At 51.5% G+C, this 18,923-nt stretch overlaps 1 protein-coding gene across 3 annotated transcripts in view; it reads left to right on the top strand.

Annotated features, from left to right (window-relative positions):
• Positions 1 to 18,923, top strand: part of LHPP (phospholysine phosphohistidine inorganic pyrophosphate phosphatase) — a 111,873-nt gene that overhangs the window by 72,735 nt on the left and 20,215 nt on the right. Inside the window, exon 7 of one of the 3 annotated variants that reach the window (XM_074338831.1) lies at positions 4,939 to 4,972. The exons of the other annotated variants lie outside the window; for them this stretch is intronic. Within the exon in view, the coding sequence (XP_074194932.1) occupies positions 4,939 to 4,957 (19 nt within the window). The 3' untranslated portion in view covers positions 4,958 to 4,972. Of the gene's footprint in view, positions 1 to 4,938; positions 4,973 to 18,923 lie in introns of those variants that run through there. 3 annotated transcript variants of the gene reach the window in all.

The raw sequence follows: 18,923 nt of genomic DNA, 5'->3' as shown, positions 1-18,923 counted from the left end.
AGGGAGACAGAGCCAGTGTCCAGCGGCCACTTCGTGGGCTGGCGCGGAGGGGAGCCAGCAGGAAGTCCTTGGTCATCTGTGGCTTTTGCACAGCCTCCAGATCTGTCTGGGAAAAGGAACCCTCTCTAATACAGAACATTCTAGACCTCACCCCTCTCCTCTTTCACCCGCTCCCAGGCCCTGGAAAAGTCCGGCAGCTGTATACCAGGGCCAGACTTGTTTCTCTTCCCTATGCTGCCTGGTTCCTGGTAATATTTTCAGCTTCGTGAGCTGCACAGAGGCCCACCCGCCAGCCCCCTCCCCATCGGAGCAGGAGATAAGCAGCAGCCCCTGCAGGCCTTGTCTAAGGAGGGATTACCACAAACTAATCTGGAATCTGTCCTTTCCTGCTCAGCAGAGCAGCGGTGCTCTGGGAGGACGAGACCCTCCTGGTGTCCTTGCAGTGCCGTCCTCTGGGGACAGGTGCTCCTTTAGACAACACCATGCGGACCCGTTGCGGGGATTCCAGCGTGGACAGGAGCCCTTGGGCCTGGGCCGGGAGGGCTTGTGGGGGGGCAATTATTGGGCTGAGCTGCCTGGACACAGATCCTGCCTCTGCCACTCAGAGCTGGTGTGACCTTGGCCAGATGGATGTCATTTAACCACTTTAGACTCAGTCCATCTAATGGGGAATATGCCGATTAAGTTAAAGAACTTTTGTGAAATGCCTAACGTAGTGCCTGGTACACAGGAGGTGCTCAGTTAACGCTGCCGCTACTTCTGTTGGTAGGAGCCCTGGAGGAGCCGTCAGGCACGGGGCAGGTCGGGGGCAGGTCCAGGGCAGGTCCGGGGCAGGTCGGGGGCAGGGTCAGATGGGGCTGGGACAGGTGGGGCCCCTGTTACTAAGGCCAGCATCTCGGCTGTGTCCACCCTGCTAGTCTGGGCGGACCTGGTGGTCCCAGAGTTCACTCTTCTCTATTTCTACACAGGGTCTTTCCAGAGACTTTGCAACTTTGGCAGAAATTTCCAGATAGGACCAGGTTCTTTAAAGGGGGAATGAGATGAATGGGTACAGAGGATTTCTCGGTGGGAACCAGGTGGTTGGTCAGGGGTGGCACACACATATTGGGGGAGAAAATGGCAAATCAAATTAACAGCCATCGTTTATTGGGCGCCTGCTGTGTGCCAGACTGACCTAAGCACTGCACGGGCTCATCAGCTTCCGATAACAGCCTGATTCAGCTGGCATTTTAGTCCCGTACTATGGATGAGAAAACTGAGACTCAGAGGTTGAGTCGTTGCTCTGAATTTGTCCAGCAAACAGGTGGCTGGGCCAGGATTTGAACTCAGCCCTTCTCATCACCTCCGTGCCTCTACCTCTCAAGGGGAGCCCCCACCCGTTCTGTCTTCCTGAATAGGCCATTTGGGGCTGGGCGAGGAGCTGGGCACATGGCCATTCTCTCACCTGATAGTGGAGAACAGAAAGGAGTAGGCAGGGCTGGGCTGCAGGGGGCCAGGGGCATGGTGGGCAGCCCCCGCGGGACCAGAGGAAGGATGCTATGGGAAGGGGGTGAGAACTGCCCCCTGGAGACCCTTTCCCGGGCCCTCAGGCTGGACTGGGGGGTCAGCCACGCACACCCCCTCCCTGGAGGACCCTGCAAGGATGGGACATCGAGGGGAGGTCTTGCCGGGCCTGATCTGAGCCCCTTGCCCCAAGCCCGCCCCATCCTTGGCAGCGCCTGGCCCCACCCACCCCCATCGTGATCTCACTTGACCCTCCCAAAGCCTGGGGGACGTGCAGCGAGGTCCAGGGCCCAGAGAGCTTGGATGGGCCCCCTTCCCCTGCAGGGGCAGCTGGGGACTGGCCGCCCTCCCCGGGGACCACAGCGCTGCACTGCCTATTGTCCAAGGCCTGGATTCCATCCTTTCATGTATATTATCCTGTTTTCCAGTTGCTTTAAAGCAGCAGAGTCACTCCATTAAAACCATTAGCCTCTTTATTTTTTCAAAATTTCAATATAATAATTTGTATTTTTTCTTATTGTTATAAAACCATGGACATTCCTGGGCTCCTCCTGGAGGGAGGGGTGGGGGTAGGAGCAGCTGTTCCCATGTGTTGCCTTGCGGAACCTTAACGCTGAGCCCGTGATGTGGTGTCATTGTCCCCCTTTCAGATGAGTGAAGCCACTTGCCTGAGGTCACACAGCTGAGACGTAGGGGGACCAGGCTGGATGCTGGCCAGCTGCCGCAGTGCTTATATGCACCGGCTCCTTTGATCTCTACAACCTCCAAAGGCCATAGCTACAAGGTGACAGGGGCAGTATGCAAACTCAGGCTGTCTGGCTCCTTAGCCTGTGCTCACATTCACTGTTGACAATTTAGGAAAACGAGATGGGAAAGAAAAACATAATCCTCGGACCAGCCCACTTCTGATCACCTCTCGTCTGAGGTCCACCTCAGAGTACACAGGTCGTAGGTTACATAGTCCATTCAAAAATGAGGTCAGGGTCACATGGTGTTTTTAGAATCTCTCTCCAGCATGGGTTGGAGAGCCCCACTCGCCATCATGGCGTTCTCCCAGGTCATTATTTTAATGGCTGCGTCTTACTCCACCGTGTGACACACCATGTTGCTAGACGTTCCATTTGTGTCCAACTCATCATCAGTGTAAATAGGGCTGCACTGAATGTTCTTAGAGCATGGCCTTGCCCTTATTTGTGATTTTTCCATTAAGATAAATTCTCACGTGTGGAATTGCTGGGTCAAAGGATATGCAAAATACTAAGGTTTTGGGTACTTGTGCAAAATTCACCCTTCCAACTTCAGTTGCACTCCCATCTGCAGTGTGGACATTCTCATTAGCAAATAATACCCATGATGGTATCATCATTTTTTTTAAAAAAAGCCTCCATTGATAGAAAAAAAATGGTACCATCTTTGATTACTAATGAGAGTAATGGTTTTTCATCTTCTTTGGTCACTGATATTTTTTCCTCTGTAAGTTGCATGTTTATATCCTTTTTCATTCTTCATTGTATGTTTTTAAAACCAAGGCTTTTCTTTTAATGAGAAATCTGCATTTCATCAAAGATGGAACGCAGTCTGTAGCTCGTTTATTCTCTGGAGAAGATGCTGCTGTTTTGTTTTCTCATCCTATCAGATACAAAGGCTGAAAGATGTTGCAAATTAACTTCCGGTGTTCGAGACTGATGGTTGGTGTGTATGAGGAGCCTAGCCAAGAAAACTACATTTTAATCCCAGTAACTCAAAGTTGTCAGGCTGCCTGGGTCACGTTGACCAGGGTTTGAATCCTCACTTGGCCGCTTCCGAGCACATGACCTTGGAGTGCCCCTCAGCCACTCAACACCTTCCCTTTCTGGGCTGTAGGATGAGGACCTGCCTTGTGTTGCTGTGCAGTTTACATGAGGTCTCGGTGGATGGGATGTGCCCTGTACTGTGCCTGACACGTAAAAAGTGCTCAAAAGACCTTCCCCAGTTTTATCGGCAGCTTCCCATCTCATACCCAGGAGCTTGTGACTCCAGAATACATCAGAAGAAAAAGCCACTTTAGCCTAGAAGAGGGTATAATGTCGTTATAGTCATTTGTAAAGAAAATGTTCGTTGTTGCCAATCGAAATCGGCAGTAAGTTGTAGGAGAAGCTGTTTTTTAAATGTCGCCGGTGCTGGGGCCCGCCTCTGTTCCTGATGCCATGAGAGGTCAGGCAAATGAAAGGAAGGATGAAATGCTTGAATAACTCCTCTCAAGCCAGCTCGGGCCACATGGCTGCTGTGGCATCAGCATGCTAATTACCTCAGGAGTGATAAGAAAGCCAGCAGGGGCCCTGGACACACCAAGCGTCTGTGGCGGGGAAGGAATGCTGGAGAAATCCTGCAGCTGAGTGATGGGCAGAAAGGGTATTTGAGTTTGCTGCTAGTGGTCTCATTATAATCGCTAATATTTATTGAGTGTTCAGGTAGATGCTGTCTCATCCCCATTTTGCAGATGTGGAAACTGAGGCACAGGGAGGAAATGACTTGCCCAAGAAAGCACAGCTGGGGAGCAGCACAGCTGGGACTGTAGCTCATTCTCAATGGGGTCTGGTGTGAAGGGTCTTTGAGGTCTGTGCCCAGCAAGGGCCTTTCCCACTTGCCTGTCTGGGTGACAGTCCAGGACACACGAGGCCTTGAGAGAGAAGCAGCCATGTGGCCCTGCATTCTCCTGGACAGCTGCACCAGCCATTCTGCAGCTGCTGGGCCACCTGGCCCAGGAAATGGGCCCAGTGGCTCTCCAGCAGTGCTCTCAGACATTTTTCTGGGGGAAGGGAGACACAGTGACACTTCTGGAATCTGAGCCCCATGTCGGGAAACATGGAAGGGCTTCCCATGTCCTTCCTGAGTGGGTGTCTTCCCTTGGCTGCTGGGTCTTCTTGTCCCCAGGGAGCAGCCATCTACTCCAACCTCACAGGACGCCTGTGGACAGCTCATGGTACGTGCCGGCCATGCGTGTGAATGCATTGCTTTGCATGACCCCTGATTATAATCCCGCTTTCCAGATGAGGTACAGCAGGGGTGGGAAGCTTACGTCCCTTGCCCGAGGTCCCACCAGTGGGACAGCTATTGGCAGTCTGACTCTGGAAGTCGTGCTCTGAGCTGCACTCCTTGTCTGCCTCTTGGTTGGGGGAGTCCCAGCCTCTCCCGTGGGTGCGCTTGGCTTGTGTTTGTGTGGTTCAGACACAGAACTTCCTGGAAGGGCTTGCAGGAAAAGACTGAGGCAGAGCCCTGAGCTGGTGTCCTGATGGGCCCCGTCGGGGCTGGGGGCAGCGCGTAACAGGCAGGGGCACTCAGCACGCTGCCACAGTGCCTACCGCCCACCGAACATGTAACTCAGTGGCTCAAGACTCACTTTTATTTTGGTAGAGCTTTTGGTCCCCATTTATATGTTTTGTTTTTCCTTTATAGTCCCAAGTGTGGAGGCTAGCAGAGCACAGATGTCTCACCAAACAAAAATAGATCCAATCTGAGGAGTGCTCTGCGACCAGACATTCCCATGCTCTCAGAAAACCACGTTCCCTTGCCAAGAGCTCTTCGGGAGGATGTTTGGAAAAAATGTCAAGGCATTCATTTTTCTCTCGACCTTTCCGGTTGGAATCGAGGGGCCTTAACGCTGGAAGTAAAAGAAGTTATAAATAAAGATGCAACCAATGGCCAGGCCTGGCCCTGCACCCCCATCTGGCCCTCGGTGTTTTCTCCACTGATGTTACTGGGTCCCTCTATGGCCCTGCCTCTGTGAGAGGAGGGTAAACAGTTGTTTCCAGATAGCGGAGGGGGTTACAGGGAGAAGGTCTCCACATCCTACAATAGCAAAAAAGAAGAGAGACCCAAAGAGAGAGGGGAATGGCAGAGAACATTGCCGGGTGACCTAGTCCGGGTGGGGGAGGGTGCTTCAGTCAAGATGGTGCCATCGGAAGCTGTGTTTGAACTCAGAATGTTTGCTGAGCCTGTCCTAGAGTTTGGAAGTGTCGCTTCTTTACTGCCCTCTGGCTCTCTGGTAGCACCAGCCTCCTGCTGGAGGAATCTGGGTGGGTCTGAGGGCACCTGCCTGTGATGCATACCAGCTGGTTCTTCCTGCATCCACTTTCCTGCACTCCCTGACTGTGGGTCCCAGGCTCCCGGCCAGGGGGCTGGCTGGCTTCCCCAGGGCCCACACCCTTCCAGGGAAGCCACGACCCAAGTTGCCTGCTGAATTGAAGGCCACCCACCAAGGCCACGGAGGGGGTATGGTGGTGGGTCCAAGGGTGTAACTGCTGGGGAAGATGCCACATGCAGGCCCTGGTTGGCCTGGGCTGGAGGCCACCTTGCCGTGGAGGAACTGCGTGCAAGATTAATGAGCGGTCCTTTTGTTTGCGTCCTGGAGGGCGTCCTCTGGCAGGTCTGGGGTGGGCCGCGGCGGGCGGAGTGGAGTCTTTTTTTTTTTTAAACATTTCATCTCTCTCTATATATATTTTTTCAATTGGGGAAGGGGAACAGGACTTCATTGGGGAACAGTGTACTTCCAGGACTTTTTTCCAAGTCAAGTTGTTGTCCTTTCAGTCTTAGTTGTGGAGGACACAGCTCAGCTCCAGGTCCAGTTGCCGTTGCTAGTTCCAGGGGGCACAGCCCACCATCCGTGCGGGAGTTGAACTGGCAACCTTGTGGTTGAGAGCCCACTGGCCCATGTGGGAATCAAACCGGCAGCCTTCGGAGTTAGGAGCATGGAGCTCCAACCGCCTGAGCCACCAGGCCCGCCCGAGAAGTGGATTCTTGAAGTGCTGTGTTTTATTGCACTTTAGGTCCCTCGGTGGCACTGACTGTGTATTGCCGGACCCAAGGGCACCCGCCGGGGCTGTGTGCCACTGGCTCCTTAACCACGGAGGGCAGCTTCCATGGGGTCAGGAGCACCTTTGTCCAGAGCTGCAGAGAGACTCCCTGCAATAGTGTTGCCACCTGAGGTGCAGCCCAAACTGGAAAGCCTCGGGGCAACACGGCAGCTTCAGGTGCCCAGGGATGAGGCATAATTTCCACTTGCCAGGCAGGCCCTGAATCTGGGTTGCATCACATACAAAGGTGCCATAGTCCTATATTGACCAAAACTTATGGTCTTAAGGAATAAACCCAGGTCCAGATGATGGCTTCATATAGTCACTAGTTTGATTTTGGAGGAGGAGAGAATTGCTTTTTTTGTTTAAATTTTTGTTTTTAATTTTATAAACATAATATATTCACATGGAAAATTTGGAAATTATAAACAATCTGAAAGAAGCAACTAAAAAAATCCTTTTGTAATCCACCAATAACATCAGTTAACATTTTGGCATATGTCCTTCCAGCCACTCCCCCGCCCCCCCAACACGCACTTTTTAAAAAACATAATTGAGATTGTGTTTTATGTACAGTTTTACAGCATGTACTTACCAGCTTCGAAACAGACCCATCTGCATTTTCTATGTGGGCTATACGGAAAAGACCAGATTGCTGAGGTTTAGCTGAAGCTGTGGGAGAAGAAATCTAAAAATACCCTTGTCATTGGCCTTGTACAAGGAACGCTATGGCGTCATGTCTTCCACCCAGTAAAATATAGGCTGAATTAGCCAAGACTGAGAGTGAACCTTCTGATGGGTGCTTGCTGTTTATACTCATAGAGTGGATGCCGCGTTCTCTCTGTCAAGCTCAAAGACGAGGAAGGGCTGTCACAGGAAGGAGTGCTGGAACATAGCCTGGCCTGCCTGCCGAGGGGATCTGGAGCCCAGCTCCTTCCAGAGGAGCCCCTCAAGAGCTCTCCAGCATCTTCTGCAAAGCGAATGCTTTACAGGGAGCAGGAGGGGTCTTCTGTCAGAGACATACCCTGCTTCTTCTCCCAAGACCGACCCTGGTTGCAAATGAGAAAATCTAAACCATGAAAAACATTTGTAGAAATGTTTGCTTCTGGCAAGATGGAGTAGAAGTACCTTTCCCTATTTATCTTACTAAATAAAAGTAAAAACCCTGGATATTAGGTATAAAACAAACATACGAAGAGTCTGAAAGGAGGGACAGAAGAAGGCAGACCAGTTAGGGACCTCGGGACCCGAGGAATAACCAACCTAGTGGTGAGTTCCCGGTGTTTTCTTTTTGCCTCATTGATCCCAGACTTGGAGCCTGCTGTCTCCAGCAAAAGGCCAGGAAACATGCAGCCTAGCAAGACAGAAAACTTATAGACACTAACTGCTCTATACCAGCCAAATACCACAGAAAAAACTATGGTCCATCCCCACCAATGCCAGCAAAGGCAAAGTAGGGAGGCGAGGCTTCCAGCCTTGTCAGGTTCTAATGAGCCCCACTGCTGGGGGTGTGAGAGAAGGCCAAGTAGGGAGCTAGGAGCCAGGCAGTAATGAAGGCCCAAGTGGGGTATCGTGGAGGCCACATGGAGGGCCTATGCTTCCACACCCATCCAGCAGTAATAAGGCCACCCGCCATCCCCACCCAACACATGCACACGTCAGTGGTGGCCATATGGGAAGCAGTCATGAAGCATTCCTGTTCCTCCCAACCAGGGTGGAACTCCCACCCTTGACCAGCAGTAATAAGAGTCCCTCCCCCACCCCAGTGTCACCAGAGACCAGGCTGGGAACCTGGACTTTCTCCCCACCTGGCAATAATGAGGCAGCCCTACCTCCTTTTCCCTGCTGGAGTTGAATCCAAAACAAGCCAACGAAAAGAGAAGGTTGAAATAAGATCTAGAGTCTCATACCATAATACCTAAAATGTCCAGGTTTCAATACAAAATCACTTGTCATACCAAGAACCAAGAAAATCTCAACTCGAATAAGAAAAGACAATCAATAGACACCAGCATTGAGATGACACAGATCTTAGGACAAAGATTTTAAAGTAGCTACGATAAAAATGCTTCAACAAGCAATTGCAAATATGCTTGAAACAAATGACAAAGTAGAAAATCTCAACAAAGAAGTAGAAGATACGAAGAAGAACCAAATGAAAATTCTAGAACTGAAAAAACAATACCAAAAATCAACTCCATGGATGGGCTTAATAGCAGAAAGAATCTGTGAAAATAAAGATAGAAAAATAGAGGTTACCCAACCAGAACAGAGAAAAAAATAGACGGAAAGAAAATGAACAGACATTTCTCCAAAGATGATATGCAGATAGCATATAAACACTCAAAATATATTATTCAACATCATTCGTTTTTAGAGAACTGCAAATGAAAACAACAATGAGACATCATTACACACCTATCAGAATGACTAAACTAGAAGATACTGACAACAGCAGAGGCCGACGAGCTCAGACATTGCTGGTGAGAATGTGAAATGGCACAACCATTTGGGAGGATAGTTTTTCAGCTTCTTAAGAACCTAAACATGCAACTATCATGTGACCCAGCAATGGCACTCCTGGGCACTCATCACAGAGAAATGAAAGCTTATAATTCACACAAAAACCTGTACATGAATGTTCATAGCAGTTTTTCTGCAAGCCCCAAACTGGAAGCAACCCAGATGTCCTTTAGGGGACGAATAGTTGGAACAGCACACCCACGTCATGGAACGCTGTTCAGCAAGCAAAAGACACACACTGGTAGCACACTGGATGAACCTCCAGTGAAGAAAAGCCTATCTCTAAAGGTTACATACTATCTGATCCCATGTATATAACATTCTCAAAACGATAAAATTATAGTGATGGAAAACAGGTTAGTGGGTGACGGGTTACAGATGGCGTCAGGGCAGGAGGGAGGTGGCTGTGGCCATACAGACCAACAGGAGTGACGCTGCTGGTGGTGGAAATCTATCTATACTTGGACTGTAAGATTGTCAATATTTTGGTTTTGATGTTGCTCTGTAGTTTTACATGATGTCTCCATTGGGGCAAATCTCCAGATTTCTTATAACTGCATATGAATATATAATTCTCAAAATAAAAAGTTTACTGAAAAAACAATGCAACAAGGAAAAATGAAAAAAAACAAAAACACCTTTGTATGTAGCAGCCCAGAAAAATGCCTGTGATATAATCTGAAGTGATGGGAGCTGATGACAAACTTCTTGCTTGCTTAAGCATGATGACGACTCTGGAATAAGCATGCTTGAGAGTGGGCGGGGGAAGACCCTGGGAGGCCACACACCCAGACGCTCTTGGTGGTTGAGGTAGAGGGTGGAGTCGACCTGCCGTTTACTTGTCTGTCTGTGTGTCTGTCTGCACTTGGGCCTCAGTGGGAGGCGCAAGACAGTTGCAATGCAGGATGCAGAGTCTGCGGTGGGGGTGGTGTGCTGTGTGGTGGAATTATGGGTAATGCTTTCTTCTTATCTCTAAGTTCCAAACATGTGATATGGTGATATTACTTTTTCTTATGATGGACAAAGTTATATATTAAAAAAGGAAACCACAGGAGCAAAGTAATGCTCTTCTGCTAGCCATAGCAGGGAGCTTGTCGGGTGCATTGGGTGACGAGACAGGGCATCTGACAACAGCTCTGGGTTTCGCAGGCGTGGGGGTGGGGATCTCTTCTGACCACTTTGCTCCTGGGGTTCTGCCATGTACTTTCCTGACACACGCACAGCCCAGGACCAGATAGCTAGGGACGGGCCTCATCTGGGTCAGACACACCTCTCTAGCCTGTTCTCCCACAAAGCAAAAACCAGAAGGCAGTTTCCCGGCAAGAATGAGGCAGGGGACAGTCGTAGGAGCCTGTGTCTCTCTCTTTTCAGCTGTGATGTTTTCACTGCACATGTCCTGTGTTAGGCTCTGTGAAGTTGTGACTTACAATACCTGGTCTTCATCCCCGTTTTTGATTTCCTAAGTGAGAAAGGTGTCTCATATTTATAACAAGCCCCTTTCAACCACACCTGAATTTGTGTTAATGAGGTGACTTTTGGAAAGCACCTAAGGAAGGGGACTGGTTGCCAAGAGAGCCAGTTATGTGATTTGAGGGTTGGAGCTTTCAGTCAGAAGTACAGGTGACAACCTGGACTTGCAGTTGATGTCAGAAGTGTGTGTGTGTGTGTGTGTGTGTGTGTGTGTGTAGGGGGCAGTGCTGTGGGACTGAGCCCTTTACCTATGGGATCCAACACCAACTCCAGGTAGATAGTGTCGGAGTTGAGAGGATTGTAGGACACCCAGCTGGTGTCGGAGAACTGCTGGGTGTTGTTGATAAAACCCATCAGAGCATTAATGTACACCCTGCTCTCATGTCTGCAAACACGACACCAGGCCACAAGCGAGACCCACCTGACATGCTCACGGGCCTTCACTGGGCATGCTGGTCTCCCTTGCCATCTGTGACTAGAAGTTGGTACCACACACGCCTGCAGGCTCACTGTGCAGCTCACTTACTGGCCTTTCCCTGCTGAAGTGCATTTATATTGAGGGTTACAGTTTAGTTGGGGGTGGGGGAGCAGGACCCTTCCAGCTGGGTTTCCGGATTTTGTACTTATTTTTAGAAAGGGCACTATTTTAAATTGATAGCCGTCAGCCCAGCCTCTAAATCTGACCCTGTGTCCCTCACAGCCAAAATAGCAAGGGGGCCCAGTCTCAGGGCCTGACAAGGAAGGGAGGTGGCCCCATGCCACACTTCCTGGGTGGCCACATTTGTCCAAAAATTTCAAGGTCTTTTCCGGTATCTGTTCTTGGCACGTCCGGTTCTGTCAGGCGGGGAAGCAGCATGGTTCCCCTTGTCCAGTGTGCAGCCAGAGACTGGGGGGGTCCTTGGCTCAAGGTCGCAGGGAGGCAGCTGAAGAGGTTACAAACAGAGCCTGGACTGTGGCTGCCAGCTCCCTGCTCCAGCCTGGGGATCGAGTTACAGCGGCCTGAGCTGGGGTGCAGGACCACCCCACCCTTCTGAGCCTGTGTGTTGAGGAGAAAATTGGACTTTACACTGTCAGAAACCTGATGAAACCAAGGCGCGGAGCGGGCTGCCCTGCTGTCTTCAGAGGTCCTCTGGGGAGGTGCGCTCTGCGTGGCCCGCTCAGCCCCTGGGTGGCCTGCAGAGCCAGGCTTGGCCGCTATGCACTGTTTGTTGTGGGTGGTTGCCATGCCACGCTCAGGCCTCTCAGTGGGGAGGCCCAGGGACAGGTGTGGCTGAGCCTGACTCCTGGGCCTGACCAGGCCGGTGGGTGGCACCTTCTCCAGTTACTCTCAGGGGCCAGATTCTAGAGGCTGGACATGACATCATATCCCCCCCATATGCTCAGTGCCCTCCCAGTCCCTGGGGTCTGTTAGCATCGTCAGGTCCCTGTGGAGACCCACTCTCACAGGGGTTGTCCTTGCATCCCCAGGGGCGTCCTGCTTCTCTGTCCTCTGGGGGCCACTAAGCTGGGAGTCCGAGGGTGCCAGCCACCACTGTGGGGCTTCTGCCCACTGTCCTCTGGCTTTCCCAGCATTGACACTAAGTCGTTTGGCTCAGGTGGTGTGTGTAACTGTAATTTGGGCTTTGGGGTGTTGGAGCCAGCTGGCACAGCTTGTGGGAGTCAGCTGTGCTCATGTCTTCCCAGCTCTGCTCAACCCTATCACGCAGGTAGCTTGAAATCCGTCATGGGGAGGTATTTACACCATGGCAATCGGCAAACGCTACAAACCGGGGTTTACCTCCCTCCTGGTGGAGAGTCAGTTTACCAGCATGCCTGTGCATTTGGGGTCTTCGTGCAGAGTTAATGGACGCCCAGCAGAAGCTTGGCCATCACTGTGAGGCTGGGAGGGTGAGAGGCGGTGGGCCTCTGAGCCATTCATCAGACAAGGGAGGCCGACGGTCTGAGTGAGCCGTGATGCCTGGAGCGCTGTGTGTGCATCTCTGCGTGCGTCTCGGCCACCAGACCCTATCTGGGTTTCCCTGGGCAGCTGCACTTTGCCTGGGTCAGGTCCCCCTTTCCTAAGAGTGCTGGCGCCCCAGGCCATACACCCTTGTGCAGCCTGCTGTCCCAGTCTAGTGGAGAGGACGGGGTCCAGGGGTGCCACAGGGGGTGTGAAAGGGGAATTTACTGGGACTCCGGAAGTGCAGAGTTGGTGTCCTGTCCTGGTCTCGGTCCCAAAGGGTGTAGACCCCACACCTCCATGGTCCTGCCTTGGTCAGCTCTGTGTTCACAGGCCTGAGCAGAGCAGGGTGGTAAACACTCGTAAATAAACGACACAAACCAGGGAGTCAGTGCATGCTCGTGTGCTAACCAGAGGCATGGGTTCAAATCCCAGCTCTGCCACTTACTGCTCTCGAGGGCCTTTGTCCCCCCAGGGCCTCCCCCCACCCCAGGTTCAGCCTCCTCCAGTAATACGTGAGCATAAATAATAGAATAGAAACACACAAGTCAAGGTGTTGGTCTGCTGCCTGGCACGTAGCAATGCTTAGTAACTAGTATTATTGTTATTAATGAAAATGTCCTTTGTGGTTTCCTTAGTGGTCTATTTTGAGTGTTTAATGTCCCCAGATGACCGTAAAGCAGCACTCTGGCTTAAAAAGGGACGGCACTTGGTTAATGGTTCAGGTGGCCTCAGGTGGCCACTTGTGTTACCAGCTGTGGCTGGTGATCTCTGGTAGACGGAGTGTTGCTGTCCCTAGTTAGATACCCAGGGATGGACACACGTGCACAGCCATGCTCTCACATGCACACACGTATGTGAGTATTTGTACACCCATGCACACACTTGTGGACACAGGAACATGCACACGCACACATCTGCTCCCTGGGATCTGCTCTAATGCATGGTTTTAGGAGCTGTATAGTATTTCATGGTTCTCTAAAAAAGTCTCTAACTTTATTGAAAAATAATAGAGAGAAGCGAACATAGAAGCCCACATCTTGATATGTTTTCACAAAGTGAAGTATGTCCCCATAACTAGTCCCAGATCAAGAAACAAGACATTTCCAGCCCCAGAAGTCCCCTCCCCCCCACGTGCCCTCATCCCCGGGGTGGCCACTTTCCGGGCTCTGATTCCAGGGGTCAGTTTGTATATTTCTTTACTTTTTGTGAGTGAAACCACGCAGTGAAGTCTCTTTCGTGTCTGGTCCTTTTGCTCGACACCGAGTGTGTGAGGGTCTCCCATGCGCTGTGTGTAGGTGTGGGTTGTCCACTCATTGCGTGCATTCTCCGCCATTCCTTTGTGACACTGATGCAGGCATTTGGGGCCCTTAGAAATGGTGTGCCGGAACCTTCCTACACGTCCTGTGGATCAGGAGAGATGCATCCCGCTGCGTGCGCTTGCCAGTGGGAGGCCAGGGAGGGGGAGGGGGACACACCCGCCTCACTTACTCTTTACACTATGGTCCTGCTGGGGCTGACTTTCCCCTGTTTTATAGAAGAGGAAATGAGGCACAGAAAATTGTTTTTAAATTATTGAGATATAATTCATACCATAAAATTCCCTTTAAAGTGTGTAATTCAGTGGGTTTTAGGTTTCTTAGAATATTCACAAAGTTGTGCAACTATCACCACTCTCTAGTTCCAGAACATTCCCATCACCGATAGAGGATCCCCGTCCCCATTAGCAGTTACTTCCCAAGCCCCCAGGCCCCCAGCCCCTGGCAACTTCCAGTCTACTTCCCATCTTTGGACGTCTCTGTTGTAAAGATTTCATATGAATGGGGCCATACAGCGTCTGTCCTATTGTGGCTGGCTTCTTCCTTTGGCATAATGTCTTCCAGGCTCATGTGTGTTGTACATGTGTGAGTACTGTATCCCTGTTCGTGGCTGAATAATAGTCCATCACGGGCGGATTCCATAGCCCACGTGGTGTTTATCCATCGTCAGTCGATGGGCGCTTGGGGGGTTTCCACTTTTCGGCTACTGTGAATAGTGCAAGTTTTTGGTGGGCACATGTGTTCAGCTGTCTTGGATATATATCTCGTAGAATTTCTGGGTTATATGGTGACTCCATGTTCAACTTTTTGAGGAATGAGCAGCCATTTTTTGAATATTGGATCCACATATGTAAGGAAAAGACTAAATGTATTCACTTCCAGTCAAGAAACTTACCACATAACATGCCAAGTGTGAACCCTTAGAGCAGGGGTGTCCAAACTTTTTTCAACGTTTTTCACCCAGGGCCATATGCAGTAAAATACACAAACAGCTGGGCCACTCACTCTAGGTGAAGTACGTATTGCTTCACCTGGTTTATTTAAGTAAACTAAATATATTTTTAAAATTTGCTGCGGGCCAATTAAAAATGGATCGGGGGCCGTAGTTGGCCCACGGGCTGCAGTTTGGACACCCCTGCCTTAGAGCTTTGGCCCAAAGAGCCCCAAATGTCCACGACGTATTCCTCAGAGCCACGTTACCCATGTGCCTGGGAGGGAGACCAGCAGAAGGTAGAGTGACTTACCCCTGTTTTTCAGAGGGGCCATTCATGGAAGGGTTTAGTCATGTTAGTGGCAACACAGGCCAGCTTATCCGTGATCAAAGAACTCATGGATGGAAGTGTTTTCATGGTTTTTCTGTAGATTCATTCACTCCTTTAACCAGCACTCCTGGGGCAGCCATTCTGCCAGCACCGTGCTGGGCATTTGGGGGACAGCAGCATCCTAGAGAGACAGCGGGGAGCAGAGGGAGGAGTGGAAGCAGGGCTTTCGATTTTACTCTTCTGCTTTTATTTTTCCGGGATGGCCCATTGCGGGGTGTTGCACAGAGGACAGATGTGGTTGGACTTCAGGTTTCAGAGGGACCCCCGGCTGCTGTGTTGAGAGGTTATGGGGGTGGAGGGCAGAAGGAGGGAGGCCTGGTTAGGAGGCTCCTGCAGCAATCCAGAGAGGTGGTGGTCACTCGCGCAAAATAGTATAAGCATATTGTAAACTGTTCAAATCACAAAAAGACACTGGGAAGCAGATGTCGCCTCATGGTTGTACTCCAGACATGCTCATCACTGTTATAATGTGACGTCGGCACGCCTGGGCTCTTGTGTGTATATAAACCATACTCTTTGACGTTAATGGGCCATCCATAAGTATAAAGTTCAGTCCTCTCTCCCCCCTCCCGGCCACCTTAATATGCCCTGGGTGTGCGTGTACATGGGGCTGTCTCCTTTTCCCAGCAGCAGGGCTTGTGTGACACAGTTGTAACATTACGTATTTAAGGATTCCCAGGCTGGTAGGCATTTCTGTTTCTACTTTTTCACTATTTTAAACAATGTTGCAGTGAGAATCCCTATACAGACATGTGAGTGTGTGTTTGTAAAAATAAACTTTTTATTTTGGAATGATTTCATAGTTACAGAAAAGTTGCCAGGATAGCACAGAGAGTTCCCGTCTACGCCCCATCCAGTTTCCTCTCGTTAACATCTCACATTTCCACAGTCCGTTGTCACAAAGAAGGGGTTCCTGTTGGGGTGATGAAAACGTTTGCATTGTAAAAATCATTAATACCACTGAACTGTACACTTCAAAATGATTAAAATGGCCAATTTCCTGTTCTATACATTGTACCACAATTTAGAGAAATTAATAATGTAATATACTAGAAACTATTCATTTGTCTACTTTAAGTAGGTGAATTGTATGGTATATGAATTATATCTCAGTAAACCTACTTAAAAAAAACACACAAATTGAGGGATATTCTACAAAATGGTCACTGTTGTCCCGCGGGCATGTTGCATTTGTCCCCTTCCTTCACTCTGCTCCAGTGCAGTGTCTCAGTCAGCTCCCATGGCCATAACAAAGTACCACAAACTGGGGGACCAAAACAACAGACAGCTGTCATCTCAGTTCAGTCCTGGAGGCTGGGCTTCTAAGATCACGGTGTCGACATCTGTGGGATGAATGATTAAGAAGGGGCTCACTGTCAGTCTTCCCCCTGCGTCCCCAGCCCCCTTTGTCCACTCCTGCCCCGCTGCACTGGCCTCCCTGAGACCCACTCCCCCCGAGTGAGTGCTCTGGGGGTGGAGCTGTGTCTTCCTCCAGGCCCTGGCCTCCAGTGCTGTCCTGTGTGTAGATGAGAGGAGAATGCGCCCAGAGAGAAAGTGTTCCAGCCTTTTGGCTCGGTGGTGAGTGGCAGTGGTGACGTATCTGGACAGCAGGGGCTGGGCCAGGACTCGAGGTGGCCCATCAGCCCACTGAGAGGTCTGCACCCCTGGTGTCTGCTGTGTTGTTTGGCCATCAGCACTTCATAAACCGAGGCACGAGCCAAAAGCAAACGTGAGCCCTCACTGGATCCCAACCGTGTTGGTCATTTCCGTGCTGTCCGGAGCACTCAGGCCTGGTTTTCTTAGTCTCTTTGTTCTCTGAACACCCAGGGTTTTGATGATTAGCTGCTGAGGATGACTTCATGTGGGGATTTTACTGCCTGATGGAGTGCACACATACTTAAAAAAACAACCCTGGCAGGACAAGGGTAAAAATACAGCTTTCCCAGAAATATATTTAAAGAAAAAAACCATTAAGAAGCCAGCAGAACATAAAGCACCAATGTGAAGTATGGGGCATTGAGGGGATGCAGGGGGCACACTTGGGCCATGGCGGTGGGGCCAACCCCTCCGTACCCTGCCCCCAGGCCCCCCTCCATGCCTGCCCCCAGGCCTTCCAGGAACAAAGGGCGCAGGGTCTCTTGGAGCCCCCTGCACATGCACACACAAGCCTCCTCCTCTCTGAGCAGGGGACAGCCAGAGGACCGTGGAGAGCGTCTCCAGGGTGGGTGCCCGTGCAAGGCCAGTCCCAGATGGAGCACCCAGGGTTAGTGTCCGTGCTGCTGAGGGAGAGCCCTGCCATCCTCCTCCCATGATCCCTCAGGCTCTGCCCCACCCCATCTGGCCTGTGCCGGAGTACGCTGCTGACCGCCAGACCACAGCCGAGTCTCCATCTGCCGGTGTCAAGGTGATTTGGCCGTTTGTCATCCTGAGCTCTCAGGTGCATCCTTCCCCCTACCTAAAACCTGTTAAGGAGACCAAGCAGGTCCTACTATTGCATCTAAGGGTAGGGAGATTAATAATACTGTGTCCGTGCGTGCTTACTATCGTCGTGCTGGCTCCTTTCATCACTCCTAGGAAGGAGGCTCCATTGTCGTCCCCACACAGGAGCTGAGGAACAAGGCCCAGAGGGGTGCCAGCTCGCTCCAGTCTGTGGCTGGCCACACAAACCAGGTGGGCCCACTGGTCCTGAGCACGTGCTTCTGCCCGCCAGGTTCTGCGCCCTGAGCATCAAGGCCAGAGTGACTCGCCCAGGCCCCAGCCAGCCTGGGACCCCTGGACCCACCCCAGCCTCCTGGGCACAGAGGGCACTCCCACCCTTGGCCCACACACGTGGCCTTGTCCCCCATCTAACCTTTTCTTTAAAGCAAGACATCCTCTGGAATGAGCCCACCTGTGATTTTATTGATCCAAAGAAAAAACTTAATTAGGTTCATAAACTGTCATTCTTGACACTCTCCAGAGGGCCCAGCTCTGGGTTCCAGGGCCCCCAGGGGGCCAAGGCCTGGAGGCAGGCAGCTGGCAGGCATGCTTGGTCTGACCATGTCCTTCCCTCTTCAAATGATGCCAGATGGCCTTCAAGGCCTGGCCCAGCCCTGTCTTCCCCACCTGGAACCACCATGCTGCAATTGCGTGTCTGCCTCCCCACCCCACACGTGCACGTGCACAGATGCTCACACACACACACATGCACAGCCCCCCCCCACATGCACAGCCCCCCCACATGTACATCACCCCCACACACATGCACAGCCCACACGCACGCACACATGCACAGCCCCCCCACATGCACAGCCCCACACACGCACACATGCACAGCCCACACACACACGCACACATGCACAGGCCCCCACATACATGCACAGCCCCCACATGCACAGCCTCCCCACACACATGCACAGCCCCACACACACATGCACAGCCCCCCACATGCACAGCCCACACACACGCACACACGTACCTTCACTCCTGCCCCTTCTCAGCGACGGCACTTCCTCCTGCAAGCTCATTTTACACTGTAATGAGCTGCATTCACTCCTATGTGATGATTCATTCATGTGTTGCTCTTACCCCAGCTGTGGCCCCCAGAGGCCAGGCCACGCCATCGTGGTCACCGCAGTCCTTGCACTGGCCCAGCCAGGGAGGCTGGCTGAGGGAATGGCGAACCTCAGGACTCGGGGGGTTAGGCCCTTGTCTTCTGTTCCAGCTGCACTTTCTGGAGGCTGGACTGAACCCTTCCTCAGTGACAGCTGTGGTAGCCAGCTGAGGGGCCTAGAGGCCTTTTTAGGGTGGCCACAGCCCAGAGCCGGGCTCTCTAGGCCCCAGGATGCTCCTCCATGGCTCGTCTTCCCACAGCCATGTGTCCAGTTCCCATTGCCCTTCCAGGCACCCCACATGTGTCTCCCCAGGAATCCTTCACAGACCCCGTCCCCACACCCTACCCTGGTTCCCAGGGCATAACTCCACACGGGCTGCTGGATGTGTGCCGAGCACAGGGCTGAGGGCCTCACCCACATTC

This window comes from Rhinolophus sinicus, linkage group LG07 (assembly GCF_036562045.2).
Source record: "Rhinolophus sinicus isolate RSC01 linkage group LG07, ASM3656204v1, whole genome shotgun sequence".
In the NCBI taxonomy this organism is placed as follows: domain Eukaryota; kingdom Metazoa; phylum Chordata; class Mammalia; order Chiroptera; family Rhinolophidae; genus Rhinolophus; species Rhinolophus sinicus.
This window is presented reverse-complemented; position numbering and strand designations above follow the sequence as displayed.